The following is a 21344-nucleotide window of genomic DNA, read 5'->3' on the forward strand; positions in this document are numbered from 1 at the left end:
CATGCAGAACACGTTTCGCGATGTGAAATTGCGGTGACGTGAAAAAGAAAGGTCACTTTGTTTTTGAACGTGGAAGGAGACGTGAGGAAAAAATGAAAGTTGGGCAACGCTGACAGGTCCAAGGCTTTCGTTACATGTAGGTCATTGGCGGAAAGTTTGGCGTAGCTACCGCGTAATGCGTACAAGAAGGAAGTAGTGGGTGAAGAACATGCATCACATTTCATACGCACGTCCACGTTAGCAGCGCTGGAGCAGGATCGAGCTCTCCGTTGAGGTCGCTTTCGTTAGACCCCTTCCAAAATTTGCTCTGAATTCTTACTCGGTCATAAGCTTTCCGCTCCATATTGTCATCACCATAATCAACATTATCGTGGGAGCTTAAAAAATGAAGCCGAAAGCTCAAAGGACATGAGGCTATGAGTGGGCTGGATATGTTCTAGCGCGTAATTCCAGAGTGGTGACGTAATGAGTGACTGTTCTGCGATTTCGTGACTGCTTGTCCCGGGCACGTATCTGTGTATCCGAGGTCAACCTTTTCTTAAAAGTATGTTCCGCCCTCATTATCTCCGGAACGCTATGTTCTTTATCAGGGGCCCGGTCAGAGGACCCGGAGGATTAAAAATGAAATCACCGATGATTACGATGCTCCCTAATGAGAAATTTGAGCGCATCTCTATACGTGTTTTCATTTCGCAGTATATTGGCTGGCACGGAAAATCTGACTCGTGCGGCACGTTGCAAACAGAACGAAGTGTGATGCGACTGCCTCGCTAATTGGGAGATCGCGAGAGGGTGACGCGAGGGCGCGATTCACAGCAGCCGCCGCAGACAGACCTCCGATCATGCAATGCGTTGCTTCCATATAGACGACGCGCACTACTCTGGCGCCATCTCGTAGCTATCGTCGCCGCACAGCCCGTCTTGCGCGGAACTGCGCCTTTCTCCTCTCGCTGTCGCCGTACCCTCCTCCTCCGCTATCCTCCTCGCGGTCTCTCCGCTATCGTTGTCTTTCATCTCCTTCTCTCTCTCTCTCTCTCTCAATTCGCTCCGTTACGAGGGACAACGCCTACGCCGACGCAGGAACGGGCGCCTCAGATTTGCGCTAAACAAAAAAAGAACATGGCGACAAATCGGCTGCACACAATTGCTCCAGACGAATTCAGCCATATGCCGTGGCGACGTCAACACATGTCGTTGTTAGACCACAAGCGTGAGTGAAACTGCAAGACGGGACCGCAGTTCTTATTTTGGTTACAATTCTGGCTTATTACTGTCAAATCCTCATCACTGAGCTTTGCCTTTCGCTTCACGTTCACTTGAGCCGAACTCGCACTTGGCCTTGCTGCATTGTGATGGCAAGCGTAACGATAGACAGCGTAACTGGTTACGAGTCTCTGCTAACAGCCTCTGCCTCTTCCATAGTACAGTGTTCTAATGGCGATCAACAAAATTTTCAGGAGGAGGTCTGATACAGAAACGCCTGTATTTCTCCCACTTGCTACTCTCCTGCCAGAGTACAAGTGAATCTAAATACTCTTTTCAAACAGTCGACCGTGCCACACTTATCCATACCAACTTTGCCCGTCAGCTTTGAAGGGTCGTTGAGCTGTGCCGTCGCTAAGATGCGGTTTGGGGAGGGTTGGTCAGCTTCGGGTGCAGCCTGTTGGGCGGCCCCTGTATTGCGGTCGCCACTCGGGCCTTTGTATCGTCCGCGGCTCGAAGCCGAATGCGGTAAAAGCCGCCGAACTGGCCGATGAAGCGAATAGGCTGAAGCAGAGAAGGGCTGACAGAACGGCGTGCTTGGCGTAGGCTTCCAGGCACTTGTATATACGTGGCGCGAGACGTAATGAAGCCGGCAGCGTCGTACGACAAGCAACGCGCATGCGTGGCGTAGAGTTGCGGTGTCACGTGATCGTCTTGAAAACGGTCCGATGGGCTGTTTAGGACAAACAAAGGCACCGCTGGGGGCAACAGAGAATTACAAATCTGACACTCACTCGTCCACCACTCCCGGAAGGAAGCGATCGAGGATGACCGTGAAATGTATCGCCTCTTTCTATTTCCTCATTCGGTCGCTAAAAACAATGTACACGCGTGCTCAACATTTTACTTCCATGTGTAGAGGTGGCTTCAAGGCCAGAGAGCTCGAAGGCTGTGTTCGTTACTAAAGCTCTGGAAAATGGCTGCTCCATTCCCAAAGGCGTGTGTAAAGGGCGTTTCACTTAATGTACGCTAATGTGTAAAGGAAAAATTGTCACCGAAATTAGTGACGTATTCTTTGGGTCAGCGTGGCGGCAAACTACGGCGACACAAACACACACACACACACACACACACACACACACACACACACACACACACACACACACACACACACACACACACACACACACACACACACACACGCACACACACAGACACACACGCACACACACACGCGCGCACACGCACACACACACCACACACACACACACATACCACACACTACACACACACACATACCACACACTACACACACACACACATACCACACACACACACACACACACACACACACACACACACACACACACACACACACACACACACACACACACACACAAACACACACACACACGTGGTGTTTTTGTTGCCGTCTGTTTTCACGCTGATCCAAAGAATGCATCGATTCCAATTCGCGCAGGTTTCCACCTTACTGCGATTAGTGACGCCTGCGTAATCGACGACTGAATATAATCGATCAGTTGTTGCTTACAATAAGCGCAACAATGCGCAGGTTCGCCTTGAAGTATGCTTGCTCCGGTGGACCTGTCGACAAACTTGGAGCGAGTGACGTGATAGTTTGTGGTGCTTGTCACATCATACCTCATTTGTTACACACCACAAGCGATTAGCTTGCTTGTTTTGGGACGTCAAACCACTTCTGTGTTTCTTTTTCTCTCTGCAGTGGCCGACTCCTCGGAGGCAGGCGCGGCTCCCAGCAGGATGCAGGTTGAGATCCAGGTGGCGCTCAACTTCCTCGTTTCCTTTCTGTACAACAAGCTGCCCCGAAGACGGGTCAACCAGTTCGCCGAGGAGCTGGACCGGGCGCTCAGGCGCAAGTTCCGCGGACACTGGTGCGTTGACAAATAGGACACCGAGGCGGGGACCTCACGGAACGCGTTTCCGACGTGTACTCGTGATCAAAAGTGCGTGGGTCAGGGGTTCTGCGACTAAACCCAATTTCCTCGACGCCTTTGCATACGACATGAAACTGAAGACTGCAGTTAAAACTTGATATTGCCAAGCACATAAGCAGTTTAGTCACTCTTGGATTGTCACTTTGAGTTGCTGAGAACATTTATGTTTTTTTTTCTTTCGCAGAGCCTGTGATTTACCTACCTTAGATCACGGGCGCACCGTGCTCAAGATCCAAAAGCGCGCTTCTCTAGTATTTTTTTTTCTGACGTAACCAATATGGCGGACTTCAGGCTATAGTTTCGGAATCGCACTAACCACGGTATCGGAAATATGAGATGTCAGTGCAGGGACTGCTGCCACTACCCATGTCACGCTCCATTTCCCGCGCACCAACCGAGCTTTCAAAAGGCGTCTCTTGGCTTTAAAAACGTTCGGAACGGGAGAGGTCATCATGATTTGGGCAAGTCAACATCCCTGAGTTGGGCCATATAAGTTTCGGCTAGTAAGATCCGTGAAATAAGCCTGCTTACGCACTCCCACATAATGTCTTTTTTGTGTCACGACTTTTCTTTAGGAAAGACGGAAAAACGTGGTGCATCGACGTCGACTATATGTCTGATATTTCGCGAATGCCTTTATTCAAGCTGTGCGTTTCTTATTACAAAGAGAAAAGCTTCGAGACAAGATGTTTTTGCGCTCAATGTAGATATGACGTCGTGTCGCTAAGAGGTGTACAGTCTAGCGGTGGCGCGACGCACACAGTTAGGACTCATGCCTGACGGTTGCTTGTTACACGAACTTTTCGTTCAACACGTTTGCACGTCTGTACATTCTCTTCGCGTATATAGCCAGTTTCCTTTTCCTCGTGTAGGAACATTGCGCGTATTCCAACTTCTTATAACTCAAAGAAAGTTACGTTGTCTCTACGAATTTGTAATTATGGCGATTTGACTTTATTTTTATTTCATTCATTTACCATACGGGTTCACAACATGGGCATTTACGTAGGTATACGCGTGTGGAGAGGGGCGGATAATGAAATAATTCTTGCATTTACGGTAGACGCACAACAGATGTTAACTATAGTTGTAACAACATCAATATAGGTCATGAGTAGCACGTAGGTATAACAAAGCGCACAGAACGCCCAAATGAAGCAATACTGTGACGGATTGGTAGTACAAATGTCGGAATAGAAAGCAATGATAACGCTAATACTTTGATATAATGATACAAGGGAGTGAGTAACATCGGCCATAAAAGGCATCTCTCAGGCTGTAGCCAACGTTTTTTTACAAGCGACGTTGACAAGTCCCATTGTCAAGCAGTTCGCTCCAGCGGTTGTCGGACCACTGTTGATCGCTTTAGGTATCCACGTTCCTGTGAAATCTGTCTTGCTTGAATACTATAAGGTTTCAATAAAGGGTAAAAGAAAAAGAAACACGAGTGGCATAATATAATGTGGCTATTCTGAAATACGATACTAGGACAGCCCAGAACACGACACAGCAGCTCAAGACTGTTGATCGAGTAACTACAGACACTTACTTGAGACAGTTACTCGATACATCATGCACTGCCAGATCGAGCTGAAGCTCAAGCTTTAAATTACGGGCTTTGTGTTCTTGCCCAAAGCAACACGAGGGCCTTCAGAGACGTAATGCGGGAGTTCCGGATTAATCTAGACCACCTAGGGTCCGTTTAACCCCCTAGCCCCAAAGCAAGTTTAGTGACCCAATGCCTTTGACAGCAAGTTCTTATTGCTAAACTATATAGCCTCTTACAAACGTGAAAGCCCATTATTTGAAGAAACGGCACGGGTACTTGTGCAGAGCAGCACTTGAGTGTACGTGGATAAAGTAAAACGCTTTTCTTCTGTTTACTTTAACACCGGGACGAAGCTAGCCGCGTTCATGCTTGTGTTAATGCTTCATCTAAGACAGCGACGCAGACTCAAGGCTATAAAAATGTGCGTATCAACCGTTTTTTTTTGTCGTCGGTGGTGTGATACAGCGAGCTTCGTACAGATCGACAACATTTTCTCAATAAGAAGTGCAACCAAGCTAGGAGATGGGCTAATAATCGAAATGTGGGGCACGAAGCCACTCCGCTTCTGGTTAAGGCTGGAGTTTTCTTCCCGATTGTCTCTCCTTGCTCAATTTCGAAAATAATAAACGCCGATGTCCACGTCAAACAGCAGAATTTCGATCAGCACGACGCAGGAAAAAGAAAAATAGGCACAGGTTGAGAGAGCGCTGTCCCTTGTGAACTTTTTGTCCTCTGTGCCGATATTTAAAAAAACTCTGCTGTTTGACGAAATGCACCAATTATCCCGAATGAACACACTGATGTATGTCCCTTGTGAACCTTTTGTCCTCTGTCGCGCTATTTTTACAAAAAATTCTGCTGCTTGACGAAATGCGCCAACCATCCCGAATGAACACACTGATGTCTGTGGTGATGGACACGGGGTCGCACGAGCGTCAAGTGCGACCAAAGCTCGGTGCACGAGCACTTCTCGTGCCGTTTGCATTCGCTCAGCAGTCTGCAAGAAGGCGACGGGAACTACAAAAAAAAGGTGTCGCTGCGCACGGACGAATCTATCCGCCACTAGAGCAATCAAGGCCTCTATTGTTCCTCATGCGTTGATGAGCCTTCAGTTGGGCCACGTACGGTGCGATAACGTTGCGCCTTTCATGCCGTGACGACGCCCTTGCAGTCCGATCGATGAGCGTCCCCGGTGCTCTGTTGCCACGTCATCCAGCTCACACGACCCTGTACACGCGCTGGACGACTGCTTGCTTTTATTGTTTTTCTTCGTGGCAACCTTGACTGGCGAGAGTTCCCGTCTCGGCGTCGTTCTACGCTACATTGGCATCGAGCGGGAAATCGCCCAGGTGCTTCTAAATAACGCTTAACTTCGCAGTGTATAGTGCTCGGCACCTTTTTCTTTTTCTTCGTACGTTGCGGAGATTTCGCACGAGACCGTTTAAGCTTAGGTGACCAACGCACGAAGGATTGGCGCCGCATCGCTGCTATAATGCGTAGGAGAGAAGCCCTGAGTTTGGACTAACGCTCGCATTCTATATACTTCACGCACTCAACGTTCTAGCACCCTGACGTGTGTACGAATGACGCTTAATTTGTTCCGTGGTCGGCACTATCCCCCTTAAGGGGTAATCAAGTCGTTGATGGTGACAAAAGGCGTTTTCTTTTTTGGAAGCGTTTTTGTGGCAAGTAACCATGATAACAGATGTGACAGGCACACGAAATCTGTATGAAATAAACATTATTAGCACTAGCAATCACTTTCAAACTCCTCTCTCAGGTACTTCGGTGCTCCACAGTGGAACAAAACACGCAGTTTCGAGCTACGGATTCTCTGATTACGGGTGTGGTTTGAAATCGGTGTCGTCTAGAACAATTTCTTTGTATCATCAAGGGTAGGGAGGTTTTAATGGAACAAACCAGCACCTTCAAGGATGTAAAAAGTGTTTACTGTGATAAGAATAAACAGAGTTCTGACAGTGCACTTTTCCGGTTGTAATTTCGCAACTCGCATAGCGACTTGAAAGTGTGTAAGCTAGGAACTCAAACCCTGCTTTTGGGCTTGAGCTGTAGCGTTCACACCCTGCACTTTAGAACAAAATTATGGCAACACCCTTTGCATGAGTAATTGCCTTAGCGGTATTTAATTCTATCTTTGAGGTTCCCTGGAATCGCCGGAGGAACACGTTCACCGTGCTTCTGCCAATGCACAGAACGTACTGGATCGATTAGTGCGAACACTCTCAGAAACACTTTCAGAATAACTTCAGAAAAACGCTGGTTAAGCGGTTACTGGAGCAAAGGAAGTTGGAGTATTCCATTTTTTTTGCCCAAGTTCTGAGAGATATGATGCCATCCTTAGGCAGGATGATGTCAGGCAAAGCGGCAGTGCCTGTCTAAACAAGAGTATTTCGCTGCTAGCCGGCAGGACGCCGTCCACACAGCGTACCTTGTAATCAGAGTCGGTCGATACAACCGGTTTTCGCTACGCGAGAGTTTATAATTGGCATGGGGAAGTATTTTATAAGAGTCCATCTAGTGGACACTATTTCTCTAGTCCATCTAGTGGACATGTCCATTTCGTCTTCTTCTGAATTGCTGATTGGCTGTGGCGCCTTGCTACTGTGGAAGTGCAGCCCAGGCCAACCAAATCAAAACTTCTACAGCAGACGAAATGGACGTGGACACTACGCGGACTCTTACAGAATACCTCCCCTGGTTGGTGCGCCTTGAAACGCTTGAACCAGTGGCATGCCCTATTGCAGTACACCGTACCGGAACCGGAATTTCCGGTTTGCTGAAGCTCTCTCGCGTCTCGATGACCGCTCAGTGACATTATTGCGCGCGCGTGTTCTTTTTATTTTTGTCGAACGTGGTCTTGACGATGCTTGCACCGGCAGGTATCCGGAGAAGCCATACCGGGGCTCGGCATTTCGCTGCGTGAAGACGTCACCCCCGCTGGACCCGGTGTTCCAGATCGCGGCTCGGGAGAGCGGCGTCGACCTGCGGGACGTCCGGGAGAACCTGCCCCCCGACCTCAGCATCTGGATAGACCCCGGCGAGGTCTCCTACCGGATTGGCGAGAAGGGTGCGGCGCAGGTGGGTGCAGACGACCAAGTTTTCAGATTCAGAATACATGGCGGAAACCTGTACTCGGTGGTCAATCTCAGCATTTGGGTACAAGGTCGGCCCACAAAAACTGCATTTATTTGTTTGTTTGTTTGTTTGTTTGTACATACTGCAGCCCCTATACGGGGCTATCGCAGGGATGGGTTAGACAAAATAAAAGTCATACAAGAAACCAAGTAAACAATAACATTAAAAATTCACAAGAAATAAGGCAGATGACACAAATGAAACTCAAAATAGCAGCAACACTGAGAATAAGTACAAAAACGAGTATGAGTAAATACACTATAAGAACAAGAAAATACATAAAATCAAGTGTGGTTAACTTTTAACAGGAAATCGTCTAATGGCAGTGACCTAATTGTTCCGGGAATTAAGTTCCAGAATTCAACGGTACGTGGGAAAAAGCTGTATTTAAATTTATTAGTTCGAGCAAAGTAAGGCTTAATATTAATCTTAATTAATCTTTATTATTATTCTTATTATTATAAATTATTAATCTTAATTATTTATCTTGCCCTTTGTGCCACCGCGCTCCAAAACCTTCGTGTAGTTTTCCAGAGACGCGTCGATAGTATGAAAGAAAAGGTTTCCTACTGCGATGACGTAACGGACATAAGTGGTTGTATCTGGCTTGAGCATCCATATAAATTCTCTCTGAGCTGGACAGCACTGTGTTTGCCACTGCGTACTTAGGTGGTCACCCCCTGTAGGAAGGCGGCTTGCGATGAAGTGGCGAAGCCGAGGGACGTATAGGAAGTTTTCGTGGCTGCAATGCGTGCAGAGCTTGGGTTGTACGAAATCCATCTGGTTGAGGGTTACGTTGAAGGAGGAGTAAAAGAATGTAGCCAGTCATGATAACAAAATGAAGTGGTAACACCGTGCATTGTGCCATACGCACGTCTCTTCCCTACATGGCATGACAGTACCTACACAGGTGAGCGTGTCACTGACATCTTCAAACAACTCCGAATAATGAATGCCGGTGCAACACAAATAACAGATAATCTAGCCAATGATGCATTGAATATGTTGGCGTTTCCAGAACTCTACACAGCCATTTTGTATAAGGAAGCGACCATTACACCATCTCTTATTTATGCCTGAGTCCATCCCAGGGTTCTACAGTGCAGGTAGGTTAACTTGCTTTGAGCTGGCAAACGCATGTATTATGGTTTGAATAATCAAATGTTTGATACAATGTCGTGCTCAAATGTTTCGTTCCTCTTTCCTGTTCATCCCATAACCCGTGTCTGTCAGTATGAACCGCATACACTGATACTGAGCTTCACCCTAACCAGGCGAGGTTGCGTCGATCTTTCGACTACAGTGTGCATTGAGGTGTTCACGTGACATAGTCTTTTCACACTTTGGTCGACGCGTTCTATTACGTGTTATCAGCTTAGCTCTGGAAAAGGCCGCTGCCTTTATTTCTCGGTATCCTCCAATTTGACGGTCACGTTGAAAAAGGATCGTGTCTGCAGGCGTGGGGCACATAGAGAACAGCAGCGGGAAATGGGTTGTGAGGCATGCCGGACTTTTCCCTGCAGTCTAAGTTCCAATGACCTGGAGGTTTATGGCACTGAGGTTGAAATTCCAGCGCAAATGCGGAACAGCCGAATAGAAAAAGGAGAGAACTCTGTTGCAGATGTGCTTGTCCTGTCTTTGCACTAGTAAACAGCACTATTTCCAATCAATTTATTGGATGATTGAGGCACTTGTCATGGCACTTAGAACGCTGCTGATAGCCCTCTGAACATCCTCGACGGCAGGTGTTAGAGATAGACGAGTACATATTTTTTCACATACCCAGATACATTATTGCGAAGGAAAAGCTACCATTCGTAAACTATAAGTCTAGGACTTCTTTTGCTTTGTGTCAGTCTGTCCACAACAGTCCTACTCAAGCGCAATGGCAGTCGAAGATTCGGGTGGAGGTCCTGAAAGAGGGCCAGTGCAGTAGTTTCGTCAAATGAATCTCAGTGCCAGCTTCAACTGTAGCAACAACATTGGTATATACTGTTTGACACATGAAGCGCGCCCCCTCCTTGAACAAGTACAAGCTTTTCTTAATTGGTTTTTGGGGTCACTATTCTGGGCAAACAAATTCTGTCAGATTGTCGAATTTTGTCGTATTTACGTTATGAGCGAAGCAGAGAAAGCGTAGCCGTTTTAGAAACAGTCAATCGTATCTGAAAAAAAAAGCGAAATCGATGATATGATGGAATTTGACGGTGGTCGGAATAGCCGCGCCTCAGGTAAGAAAAGAAACAGTGCAGGTCGACACGTGTACTCACAGCATCTGAAAGTGCGTACACAAAGTTGATTCAAGAGACAAAGGTATGTTTTATTTTGCTCAGTGTAGACGAATATATGCCATCTTGTCTTGCATAAACCTAATGAGAGTTGGCAGGCCGACAGACCTGGTTGAGAGTCGGGTACAAATAAAAAAAAAATGAAGCCGGCAGCCATTTCGAATTTATATAAGACGTTCTCTTACTCTTGTCAGGAGAACAACGGCCCTCGTTAGCACTATTAATTACGCAAAGAACGGAGCAAATAGCAAGCAATACGCGCCTGCAGTTAGTCTTCGAAAAGGTATGCTGTTATTCACTCTGTAACGCATGGCGCCTTGCGTATCCAGACACTGATCAGACTACTTGCCAGCAGTTGCCTCTTGGCACTGATATAAGCCCAAGGAATGGAGTGACACTCTTCCTGAAGAAACTAGGTCATTGACAAATGGACATGTCAGAATGTTGGCACTGGACAAATGCCTTGCACGCGTCACCTTATGGCCCTCCCCAACCTCTCAATCATCACCATCTCATCACCATCGCCATAATCATCGTCATGTTCAAGCACACACTCGAATAAAGCCCTTTCTTCACGACCTCTAGTTACTTCTCTGTTGTGTTGCCAGAATATGCAAGTTTTTTTTGTTAGATCATAAAATCTTGTTACGCATCTTAATGTGCACATTTCCATTCCTCTGCAACTCGCCACTCCCATCAATTTGCGCTTTAGCTTGCATTGCTCTCGCGTCAAAACGGTCTTCGAGAATCGCTTCGCAAACGCTTCGTTGTCTACACATTCTTCGTCCAGGTGCTTCTGGGCGGCCCTCAGACGTCGGCCTCCGAGTCGCGCTGCTGCTCGACGAGCCCCGGCTCTGCCGACGAAGCGCTGGTCGCTCAGCTGGCCGGCCTCGGCCTGGGTCCCGGCGTCAGCATGACGCCCCTGTCGCCGGGCTCGGCCGCCGCCCAGTCGGCCGCCTCGGCCCCCGCGCTGGCCGCCGTCGCAGCCGTGGCCGCCGCCGCCGCGGGTCCCTGCGCCAACGGCGTCCCGGGCCCCGGCGCACCAGTCGTCAACGGTACGGGCACGCGCTCTCTCACCTTCACCACGGCCAGCTTCGCGCAGACAAAGTTCGGCTCGACCAAGCTCAAGACAAGCTCCAAGCGTGCCCAGAGGCTCTCGCCCACCGAGCTGAGCCTGCGGCGGGAACAGCAGCAACAACATCAGCAACAACAGCAGCAGCAGCAACAGCAGCAGCAGCAGCAACACGTCGCCCGGGCAGCGGCGGTGCCGCCGCCGTCGGCCGGCAACCCTCTGTCGCCGCACGACTTGTACGGAACGGCGGCGGCGGCAGCAGCGGCCGCCGCCCTCCCCGTCGATGCGTTCGGCGATGCGGCCGCTGCCGTCGTGGCTTCGCAGGTGGCTGCGGCCGCCGCAGCCGCGTCTTGCCCGCCGCCTCCCACGACCGCGTCGCGGTTTGCGGCCGCGGCGTCTCCGTTCTTGGCGGCGGCGGCGGCGGCTGGTGGCTCGCTTCAGGGACATCACCACCACCACCACCATCCGCACCACCACCACCACCCGGCCGTGTCCGGGGCGGCCGCCGAACTGGGAGCTGCGCTCCAACAGCATCTGCTGTTGGCAAACTAGTCGGAGAAGCCGCCACTCGTGTTTTCTTTTTTTTGTGTTGTTTCGTTATTTTGTAGCGGGGCCCACATCTCGCGTTTGAGAAAAAGAAAAGGCGGGCTGCCGCCTGGTCAACCGAGGGGGTTGGCGGAGGCCGAAACTGCGGCGACACTGGTTCTTTTTTGGATGTGATCGTGACAGGGGTAGACGAAACGCGGAAGACGGAGCAAAGATGAGCAGGACCTCTAGACGCCCTGGAGAAGGGGGAGGAAGTTGCGCTTGCCTGGGGATTGGGGTATTTAGGTTGGCTCGCTGTGTCACCAGGTCGGAGGCCTAACTGCAACACTCGATAAGACTGCATAGATTTTTGGTGACTCCTTAATCCGGGGGCAGCAGACCGTTTCGTGTTTAACTATCGTTTCAAGTAATTTCGTAATCCTAGATGGTTGCAGGTCTACTAAGCTTCCGCTCAATCAGAGTGGATGTTTTTAAAGGACAGTTGCGGATGAAGTCAAACACGGTACTAAGTGGTTGCTCCCGGATTATGAGTTCCCAGCCATTTCTGTCATCTAAGAGTGAAAAAGAGCAAAAACGGTCGCTTCTTCGTAGACAAAGATGAAAAGGACATCGTACAAAACATGTCTTCACCGGTTGCATAACGCTGCATCAAGAAGAGCGTTTTACTGGACTAAAGTTTAGGCTTTTGAAGCGAGATTAATATTTGAGAACAGCAGCGTATATATTGGTGGCTCAAAATGTGGAGTTGCCTGTTTACACTGGAAAAAGTCACGGTGGAGCTGCGACAAAGGACAGTCCTTTTCCTATAGGATTCCTTTATTTCTTTTTAATGGGAAGGACATAATTCGCATGTTGCACTGTGGCCAGCTGGTTTGACGGAGCCGACAATGTAACGGCGTTTTCATGAAAACGATGGAGTTTGCCATTATTGAATCGCTCTCGCTTCATCACACGTTGAAGAGGTCACAAAGAAAGAACAAGGAACAGTCCTATCCTGAGTGTCCTGAGAAGGAACATTGTACAAAATAGACGGATCTGATCTGTTCGATATGTCAGGTTGTAGCTCTGTTGTAGAGCAGATGTGTCAGTCCTGGCCTGAATTCTGCCCGTAGTATTAAAAATGGCGATGGGATCTGCGCATACTGTGCGTTAAAGAAAGTCGCATGGGCGGAGTTGCTACAGAACTGAATTGCAGGCCTTAGCTTCTACGGCTGCCAAAACTTTGTTTTCGCAGGAAAGAAAGGGTGCATAAAGCGACAAAAATATATACCGTGCAATTTGAGCGTTTATCACACAACCATCGCTAGCTTAGTCCCGTAGAGAAGAGATTTTTTTCTTCCGGTATTGTTTCAGTTCATGGTATTGGATACGCACGAAAAAAACATGGTGTGGTTACTGTTATGAAAACTGTGAAGAGGAGCATGATGATCACCGTTATAAGAATCATGGGTGTCCTCTCCGTTAACGCATGCATCTCAGAGTAGCTAAAAGAAACACAAACGCTTTCTTGCGTAACGTAATTTCTTGCTGTAAGTGTACACCTTCGCTATTGTATTAGACACATCGCACAAACTTCCGTTGCAAGGCCAATCCATAGCGCCTGAAATATATATATTCGTTAACAGAAAGACCAAGAAAAAAAAATGTCTATTTTTGACGACGCATATGTTTTCCAGACGTAACGTTTAGAAAACCGTAGTTGCTATTGATGTTGGAACATAACTGTTGACATTTTGGGCGTCTGGAGGTTCTTATGCGGTACACAGGAACAAGTGCCATCTGCTAGCATAGACGTTTGTCACGGCATTGTCAGAGCGGGACTGTTTTAGCAACAAAAAGAAGCCACATGAGAAAGAGAAAAAGAGCCCCAAAATGTGAATAAAAACATGTATTTAAAAGTGTAATAAATTAGGCTCCAGTTTGGCGATGAATGTATGACTGCCGATGAAAGGATGTCTGGAAGCAGATGGTGCCAGTTTCGCCAGTGTGCACTACTATTGCCGTGGTCGGCTCGCAGTGTTGTTGGGTGCTCATCTCGTGGTTAGGGGTAGTGTTGGGGGGGAGGGCGAATATCGTGAAAGTCACATTCGCATTGTTATGCAGTTGCTGCAACCAAGGCCATTGTAGCGAGCAGACGATAAGAAACAAACATGCACTTGGCCTCAGGGATGCAAGCAGACGGTCGCTTTCTATATTCACGCCGACGACCGGGTTTTCCTGTCGTCTGCGACATTCGTCCTTGCAGAAGCTCGCATAATAATGTGCTAACCGTCAACCGCTTTAGAGCTTTGAACCTCTTCGGTGTAGCTATTTTTCTGCGACGCAACATTGCAGAGAGGTGTTCGGCTATAATTGTTACATGACGAAAAAAAAAAAAGAGGCAATCGAGATTAGCACCCATTTAGACTAGCGAGCCAAGAAGGCCTAGTCATCTGCGGAAAACCACTCTATCGTTCAATTATTCCGGTGGCTTGACGTTTTGAGAAGTGAGCCAGTGATCCTGTTTCTTTTATATGGTAAAATAGCGATCGGCACCAGCACCATACGACGGGGACAGAGTCTGAGCATGTCATTTCTGACGTCATGCACTGCCTCTGAGGTGACTGTGACGTCGCATCTGGTGCAGTGAACTGTTGACGTATGGTGTGACGAGGCACATTACGCCATAGTGGTTTCGTTCAACGCTTTTTCTGGCAGTCGCTTCCATCACGTCACCAAATCTATAAGCTAGCAAATCAAATGACTGAAGGTGGCGTTATGACTTCACTCCATCTCGGAGGACAGAGCTGATGAAGGCGACGCGTTGTGAAGTTGAGGTCTAGTCGAGTGCAAAGTTACGACTAGTTCATTACTGCCGTGACGCCACTCCGCTTAGTCCCGGCAGAGCCGGCGGTGTCATTACGTTGCAGCGACCTGTCATGCGAGTTCTCACCCTTGCAGCCAATGGCACGCCAGGGTACTCAGCGGAAGTGACGTAGTGCCCAGACTCTGTTTCTCTCGAATAATTAGCCGCATTGCAGTTGCCTGGTTTCCCATTTCCCCCTTTTTTTAATTTTAGATATATATTGTGGACAACCTTTCTGACTTGCCTTTTTCCATGTCGTTTTTTCTGTACATGTTTTTTCTACTACGAGGTGTGTCGGTGTGTTTGATACAGAATGACCGCGTGATGACCGGGTTGTATGTACTTCTCTATACACGCATTGCCACTGGGGGCGCTGTAGGGTGCGTTCGTTACTCAGGCCGCGTTAGTTACAGCGGGCAGGCTATATACTCATTGCGTGGCCCAAGTAGCACAAGTGTGGCCCACAGAAAATTGCGTTGGCTTCGTCTGCGAGAGAGCCACATTGTTGCACGTTAGCAGTTGCAGACGACAGTGGCTGTTCCTCAGAGCCGACGAGGGTGGCCGTAATACTGAACATCGTCTGCAACCGCTCGAGAAAACGCAATGGGCGTTGCTTTCTGTGTGGAACCGTTGATGAGTGTAATACTTTATATTTGCAAAAAAAAAGAAAAGAGAACGAGTGTATTTCAATATTGATAATCGGATTGCGATAAATAAACGGCAAGTGGCCTTACGCCTAACGCGAAGTAGGACTGCGCTTAAACAGCAGTGCGTGCAGACGGCATCTTTCGAGGCCCCTTTTAGTTTTCTGCAGACGACGGGTTCCGGTACTTGATTATTACTATTTTTTTGCCAGACGCGCTTTGCAGCAAACCGGGTGGCATTGCACGTAGCGTATACCATCGTTGTCGTCAAGCTTCGTCGTTGTAATCGTCATATTTTTTATATCTACGAGAGTATAAGAGTTTCTTAGGTTGTCGTTTTTTAGTTCGTTCGGGTCCGCTGCATTTTTCGGGCAGAGGGAGCGTCAGTACAAAGGTTGGATTTCGGTAGGCATGGCGCTGCGCGCGCATCGTAGGAGGTGAGCTGCCCGCGAGGGAATGTTTTAACGTCGAGGCGGGAAGGAAGGAGCGAGACACCGGAAGGAGCGTGCAGTGAAGGGGGCAGTGAGATGGACGGCAAAAGGAGAGAATCTATTTTGTGTGCGGCGCAATAAGCGTGGGGGTGCGCCCTCTGCACCCCCGCCCCCCTAACAATTTTGCTTCTGGGTCCGTAAATATGTACATGCATATATTACATATATATATATACTATATCTATCTACGCTCCATCGTAACACGACGGACTCAACAACAGACCCGCGAACTCCCAAAGAAATCCTTGACGCGGTAAGAAGGAACGAGGGGAAGGAATAAAAAAAAAAATCGGAACTCCTTGGTCGCACAAGTCGTTGAACTCCGCTTTCGATAATCCAGCCTCAGGTGGTTACCTGGAGTGCCTACTTTGGACCGCTGTCACCATCTTCCCAGCTCTGACTGGCTCACGAGGCAGCTATGATTCTTGCGATATGCGCAGAACACCAATACAGCAGAATTTGACAGAATAACATTCATGGTATTTGGGACGACAAGGATGGGGATACCATGTGGCCAAAGTTCATGCCGTAAGGGGTAAAATATGATACTCGAGGCCAAGCCTCAGCCGAGAAAAAGAGATAGAACAAATTGATTTAAGAAGGACGATGACTTTGTCTGCGTGGGGAGAAAAAATATCGCGACAGCCTACCAGGAAGAAATGAACTCGCATACGTACGCGCGATTTGTGAGCGAAAACAAAACAAGCCACTCGCACCAGAACTCAACATATTGTTGACTGTTTGAGGTCCGTATGTCAACTATTAGGGGTGCGAAGGCTTGTATATATGTCCAAATTGTGAACGAAAAACATTGCGCCGCGTGTCGGAAAACGCAGTATACATAGAGAGTTTTGCAACTGGTGCGATTCAAGAGCTCCGATCACAAATAGTCCTAAGACCTTCCTGCAGAATCCGATATAACCGCCACACGGCTGCCCGTCCGCGCGAACTGCCCCGCCAAATCACCGCGGCTGGCAGCAGACGACAGCGTCGGAAAGTTGGCAGACGACGTCACTGCTGGCAGACGGCGACAAGCTCTGGCGTTCTTTAAGCGCGGGTATGCCGGCAATGTTTTTCTTTTTCGAGGCTTTGCCGTTTCTTTGAAGAAAGGGAGGCGTCGTGTCCTGGAAGCTATTTTCGTACGTCAGTGGATAAAGCTAGGCTTAAGAGCGAGCTGGGACCGTTATACCGTAGGGGCTGAGCGTCGAGTGGGTCGGGTCGGGTCGGTGTGGTTGTGTTTGCGGCGGTTCCGTTGTTGTTGCTGCAGCAGTTCCTGTTGTTGCGCGTGGAGTGGAGTAGGTGGCGCTACGAAGCGAGGTCCTCCTGTTGCAATGAAAGTGCTGGTGACCTGGCTGTGCGTTGGAAGGCATTCATTTAGCGCAGAGCGCAGTGGTACGAGGCGGTGCCAAGACGAAATGGGAACACGAACAAAGGAAACGGTTGTACATCAGCCTGGCCGTTTATTGGAAGCTCCTGGAAATTTACGAACGTGCTGGCCACACTCCTGCCGAACAGATCTATGCGAAGCAACAGACTAAAGACATATGGTCGATGCTTATGTACGTCGCAAAATACGACAGCCCGTGTTGTAAAGGTCCTTACAGAGGACTTACAGTTATTTAAAAATTTCGCACGAGCCATTCCGGCTTATCGTCTGTTAGCTGTCTTGACGTCTGTTTCACTTTCATGTCCTGCGTTTCTCGTCGTCTTCTCGGCGCCGCCTCTTTGGGCTTTGCGCAAAATGAAAGAAAGGAGAAAGGGTGGAAGAGATGAGTGTGTGATATGGAAGGAAGCGCAGTGATATCCACGTCCTAAGATTCCAAAGGAGAAAAAAAAAAGATGCATATAATACAACAGGAAGTCCCTTTTATCTTTTGTACTTTGACTTAGTGCAGACGACGCGTCCGTCGCGTTCGTCTGCAGATGAGGCAGCCACACATTGTCTGCACTGTTTCTTCACATCTTGTTACATTTTAATAAGTTTTTAATAAATGTTGGACAAAAGCGTCACAAACGTGTCTCTGGTGTTTTTGGTGGCGTGGCACGGAGCTCGAATAGCTCCGGGAGCTTTCACCGCCAAAATTGGAAGCATGTATTCTGGAAGCACAGAGATAGTGCCCTGATAAAGAGAGAATCAGAAGCACACTGAATGAAGTCGAACTAAAAAAAGCGTTCATAAGACACTCTCTTTTCCGTCATTTGGCAAGAAAACGTATTGAATATCACTGCAGAAAATGCAGGTCAAACTTACTCTTATTCATTTTTGCGTCGAAATTTAAACATCGACACCTCAGTGTGACGTCACAGATTTCAAGACACTTATGCTTACTTAGGCCGTTTCGGTACAGGAGAAGCTCTCAGAACTTGCTATGTTGAGTGAATGGTTCTTTTAGAATGCAATGTATTCTTTCTTGACCGGTAAACGATTGAGTAGGCCCGATCGTACACGCTGTCAGAATTTATGACGTCATGGCGCGCTGGTGTGGGAACTTCAGGGAGTCGTCGCCACCCGTCTATCATTCTTGCCGTTTTATCCGGCTAGCGAACACCCTGTAATGGTACAGGCGGCCGTTTTGCCGCTGAAGAAGCGAAATGTTATATCCCAACCTAATTTAATGTTCATATGTAGTGGCTCTCTAAAGAGACATGAAAACGAGATGTCACATTCGGGAGTTTTAGACTCAATGCACCGTTATTTTTGTAACGCTATCGGCTGAGTGTAAGAAGGAAGACTAGAAAACGCAAAAGAGACCAAGCAGTATGTGAATTAGGCGCATGCGCAGTGTTCGGGACTTTTTTTGGGCACGCTAATTCACTTTGGTATGGTGTTTCTAAAACTCGCTGATTAAGGAATCGCGTACGTTCCAGAGTCTCTTTAATTGGCCCTTACAGCTGTTCGGCTCAAACATGATTAGTACTTGGTGCTTTATATATATATATAATGTTACACACGAGGTGTTTTAATGCAGAACCAGATGAATCTGGTTGATAGGCGCGGTTGTTGAAGAGCGGTCTCGCGGCAGCTTGGCTCACGTCGTTCTCTTCTTTCTTTCATCTGGTTGTTTGCGCGGCAGGCGTGGTTCATGACAGCTTGTGACATTTCCCCGCTGGCAGACGAAGCCCGCCGGGCGAGTCAGTCATCTCGCGGATTGTAACGCCTCAGACGCGCGACGTGTGTCACTTCAGCCTTGGCGGAGCGTCGTCCACTGCTCGTGAGACGCGCAATGCGGTAGTTTACATCGCTGAGGCGCTCCAGAATAACGTAAGGGCCGACGTAGTGGGCGAGAAACTTCTGGCACAAGCCACGCTTCCGCAACGGCGTCCAGAGCCACACAAGGTCACCAGGATCGAAGGAAACGTGGCGGTGACGCCCGTCATAGCGTATCTTGGACCGGTCCTGCGATGCTATGGTGCGTAGCCTAGCGAGGCGTCGCGCTTCTTCTGCTCGACATAGGAGCTCATCAATTGATTCGTTGTCATGAGCGAAGTAGGGAAATATTGTGTCGAGGGTGTAGCGCGGCGGACGAGCATACAGAAGGAAAAATGGTGAGTAACCAGTGGTCTCGTGTCTCGCGGTATTGAAGGCATAGGTAATGAAAGGCAAGATACTGTCCCAATTCTTGTGTGCTGAATCGACGTACATGGACAGCATGTTGGCAAGCGTTCTGTTTGTGCGCTCGACCAGACCATTAGTTTGTGGATGGTAGGGCGTAGAATGGCGGAAGCTACATGAACACAGACAAAGGGTTTCTTCAACCACGTCCGCGGTAAACTGTCGCCCACGATCGCTGATTACTATGCGAGGAGGTCCATGTCGGAGTATAATGTTAGCCAGCAAGAAGATAGAAACTTCTGTAGCTGTGGCCGATGGCAATGCGGCGGTCTCACAATAGCGGGTAAGGTGATCTACGCAAACGATAACCCAACGATTACCCTTGGAGGATCGCGGGAAAGGGCCCAGAAGATCTATACCAACTTGCTCAAAGGGGACGCTAGAAGGGGGAACTGGTTGAAGCAGGCCATGTGGCGCTTGTGGCGGACGCTTGTAGCGCTGGCATGTAGAGCAGCTGGCGACGTACCGTTCGATATCTTTCCGCATCTTAGGCCAGTAAAAACGTTCTTGAGCCCGGTAGAGTGTCCGTGTGGAACCAAGATGACCGGAAGTTGGGTCATCGTGCATGGCGTGTAATACTTGGTGGCGAAGGTTCGTGGGGACAACTAAAAGGTAGCGTGCACCGGTGGTCGAGTAGCTCTTCTTATACAGCGCGCCGCCATCCCGTAGGCGAAAGCGACTGCCCGCAGGTGACTCCTGTGCTGCCGCGCAGAGCGGTTGTAAGCTCTCGTCCTTGTGCTGCTCGGATATGACGGTACCCATATCCGGAAATTCCGGGGACACAAAAGCGATGTACTCATCAAAATTGTCCGCATCACATTCAGTTGTTTCAAGTGGCATCCGAGAGAGACAATCAGCGTCAGCATGCCGCCGACCACTTTTGTAGCAAATAACGAAATCGTATTCCTGTAGACGGAGGGCCCAGCGCGCTAGTCGTCCTGAGGGATCCCGCAGATTCACAAGCCAGCATAGCGAATGATGATCTGTAACGACAGTGAAGGGGTGCCCATAGAGATACGAACGAAACCGTTGCACGGCGAAGATGACCGCCAGACACTCTTGTTCGGTGACTGTGTAGTTGCGCTCGGAGCGGCTCAAGGACCGGCTAGCGTAAGAGATCACGTGCTCTCGGTCGCCAACACGCTGAACTAGCACATCACCGATGCCTACGCCACTGGCATCGGTGTGAATCTTAGTTGGTGATGAAGGATCAAAGTGGCGAAGAATTGGTTGGGATGTCAACAGGAACTTGAGCTGGCGAAATGATGAGTCGCAATCTGCAGTCCATTCAAAGGGAACGCCTTTTTGGAGAAGGCGTGTAAGGGGATGAGCCATGTAACATTTGGTGGAGCTGTGCGGGGTAACTCCCACGACCTACAACGGAGCCACCAGCACAAGAGCTACGCCGAAGCCGTCGCCTCGCCGGACTTTCGCCGTCGCGCTCAGTCATGGCCACAGAGCAAAATACCCTCCCCAGCAGTGCCTCGGCGAGCCCAGTCCCTATCCAGCACTACCGAGAGTCACGCACGTTCTCGGCGAAGGCAGAGGAAGATGTGGATGAGTGGCTAACCCATTACGAAAGGGTAAGCCAATACAATAACTGGAACGCTGCCAGTCAGCTTAGGAAAGTTGTTTTCTTCTTGGCCGGCACGGCGTTGGTATGGTACGACAACCACGCGGACATGCTAACTACTTGGACACGCTTCGTTGAGGAAATCAAAAAGTGTTTCGGTGACTCGGACGCAAAGAGGAAACGTGCGGAACTCACATTAGCCCAGAGAGCTCAGGTACCCGGCGAGACTTGCACTACCTACATCGAAGAAATTTTGAAGCTGTGCCGCACCGTCAACTCTCAAATGACAGAGGAAGATAAAGTGGGGCACGTGGTAAAAGGAATAGCGGAAGACGTGTACAACTTCCTCATTGGTAAAGAGAACTTGCACACTGTATCAGAACTGATA

The 21344-nt window shown here is 48.9% G+C and overlaps 1 protein-coding gene across 1 annotated transcript in view; it reads left to right on the forward strand.

Annotated features, from left to right (window-relative positions):
* Window positions 1-17784, forward strand: part of LOC135898624 (protein Tob1-like) — a 31701-nt gene extending 13917 nt beyond the window's left edge. Inside the window, exons 2-4 of the mRNA XM_065427673.1 lie at window positions 2948-3116; window positions 7629-7827; window positions 10963-17784. Of these exons, the coding sequence (XP_065283745.1) occupies window positions 2948-3116; window positions 7629-7827; window positions 10963-11796 (1202 nt within the window). The 3' untranslated portion in view covers window positions 11797-17784. The remainder of the gene's footprint in view (window positions 1-2947; window positions 3117-7628; window positions 7828-10962) is intronic.
* The last annotated feature ends 3560 nt before the right edge of the window (window positions 17785-21344 follow it).

This window comes from Dermacentor albipictus, chromosome 8, assembly GCF_038994185.2.
Source record: "Dermacentor albipictus isolate Rhodes 1998 colony chromosome 8, USDA_Dalb.pri_finalv2, whole genome shotgun sequence".
In the NCBI taxonomy this organism is placed as follows: Eukaryota; Metazoa; Arthropoda; class Arachnida; order Ixodida; family Ixodidae; genus Dermacentor; species Dermacentor albipictus.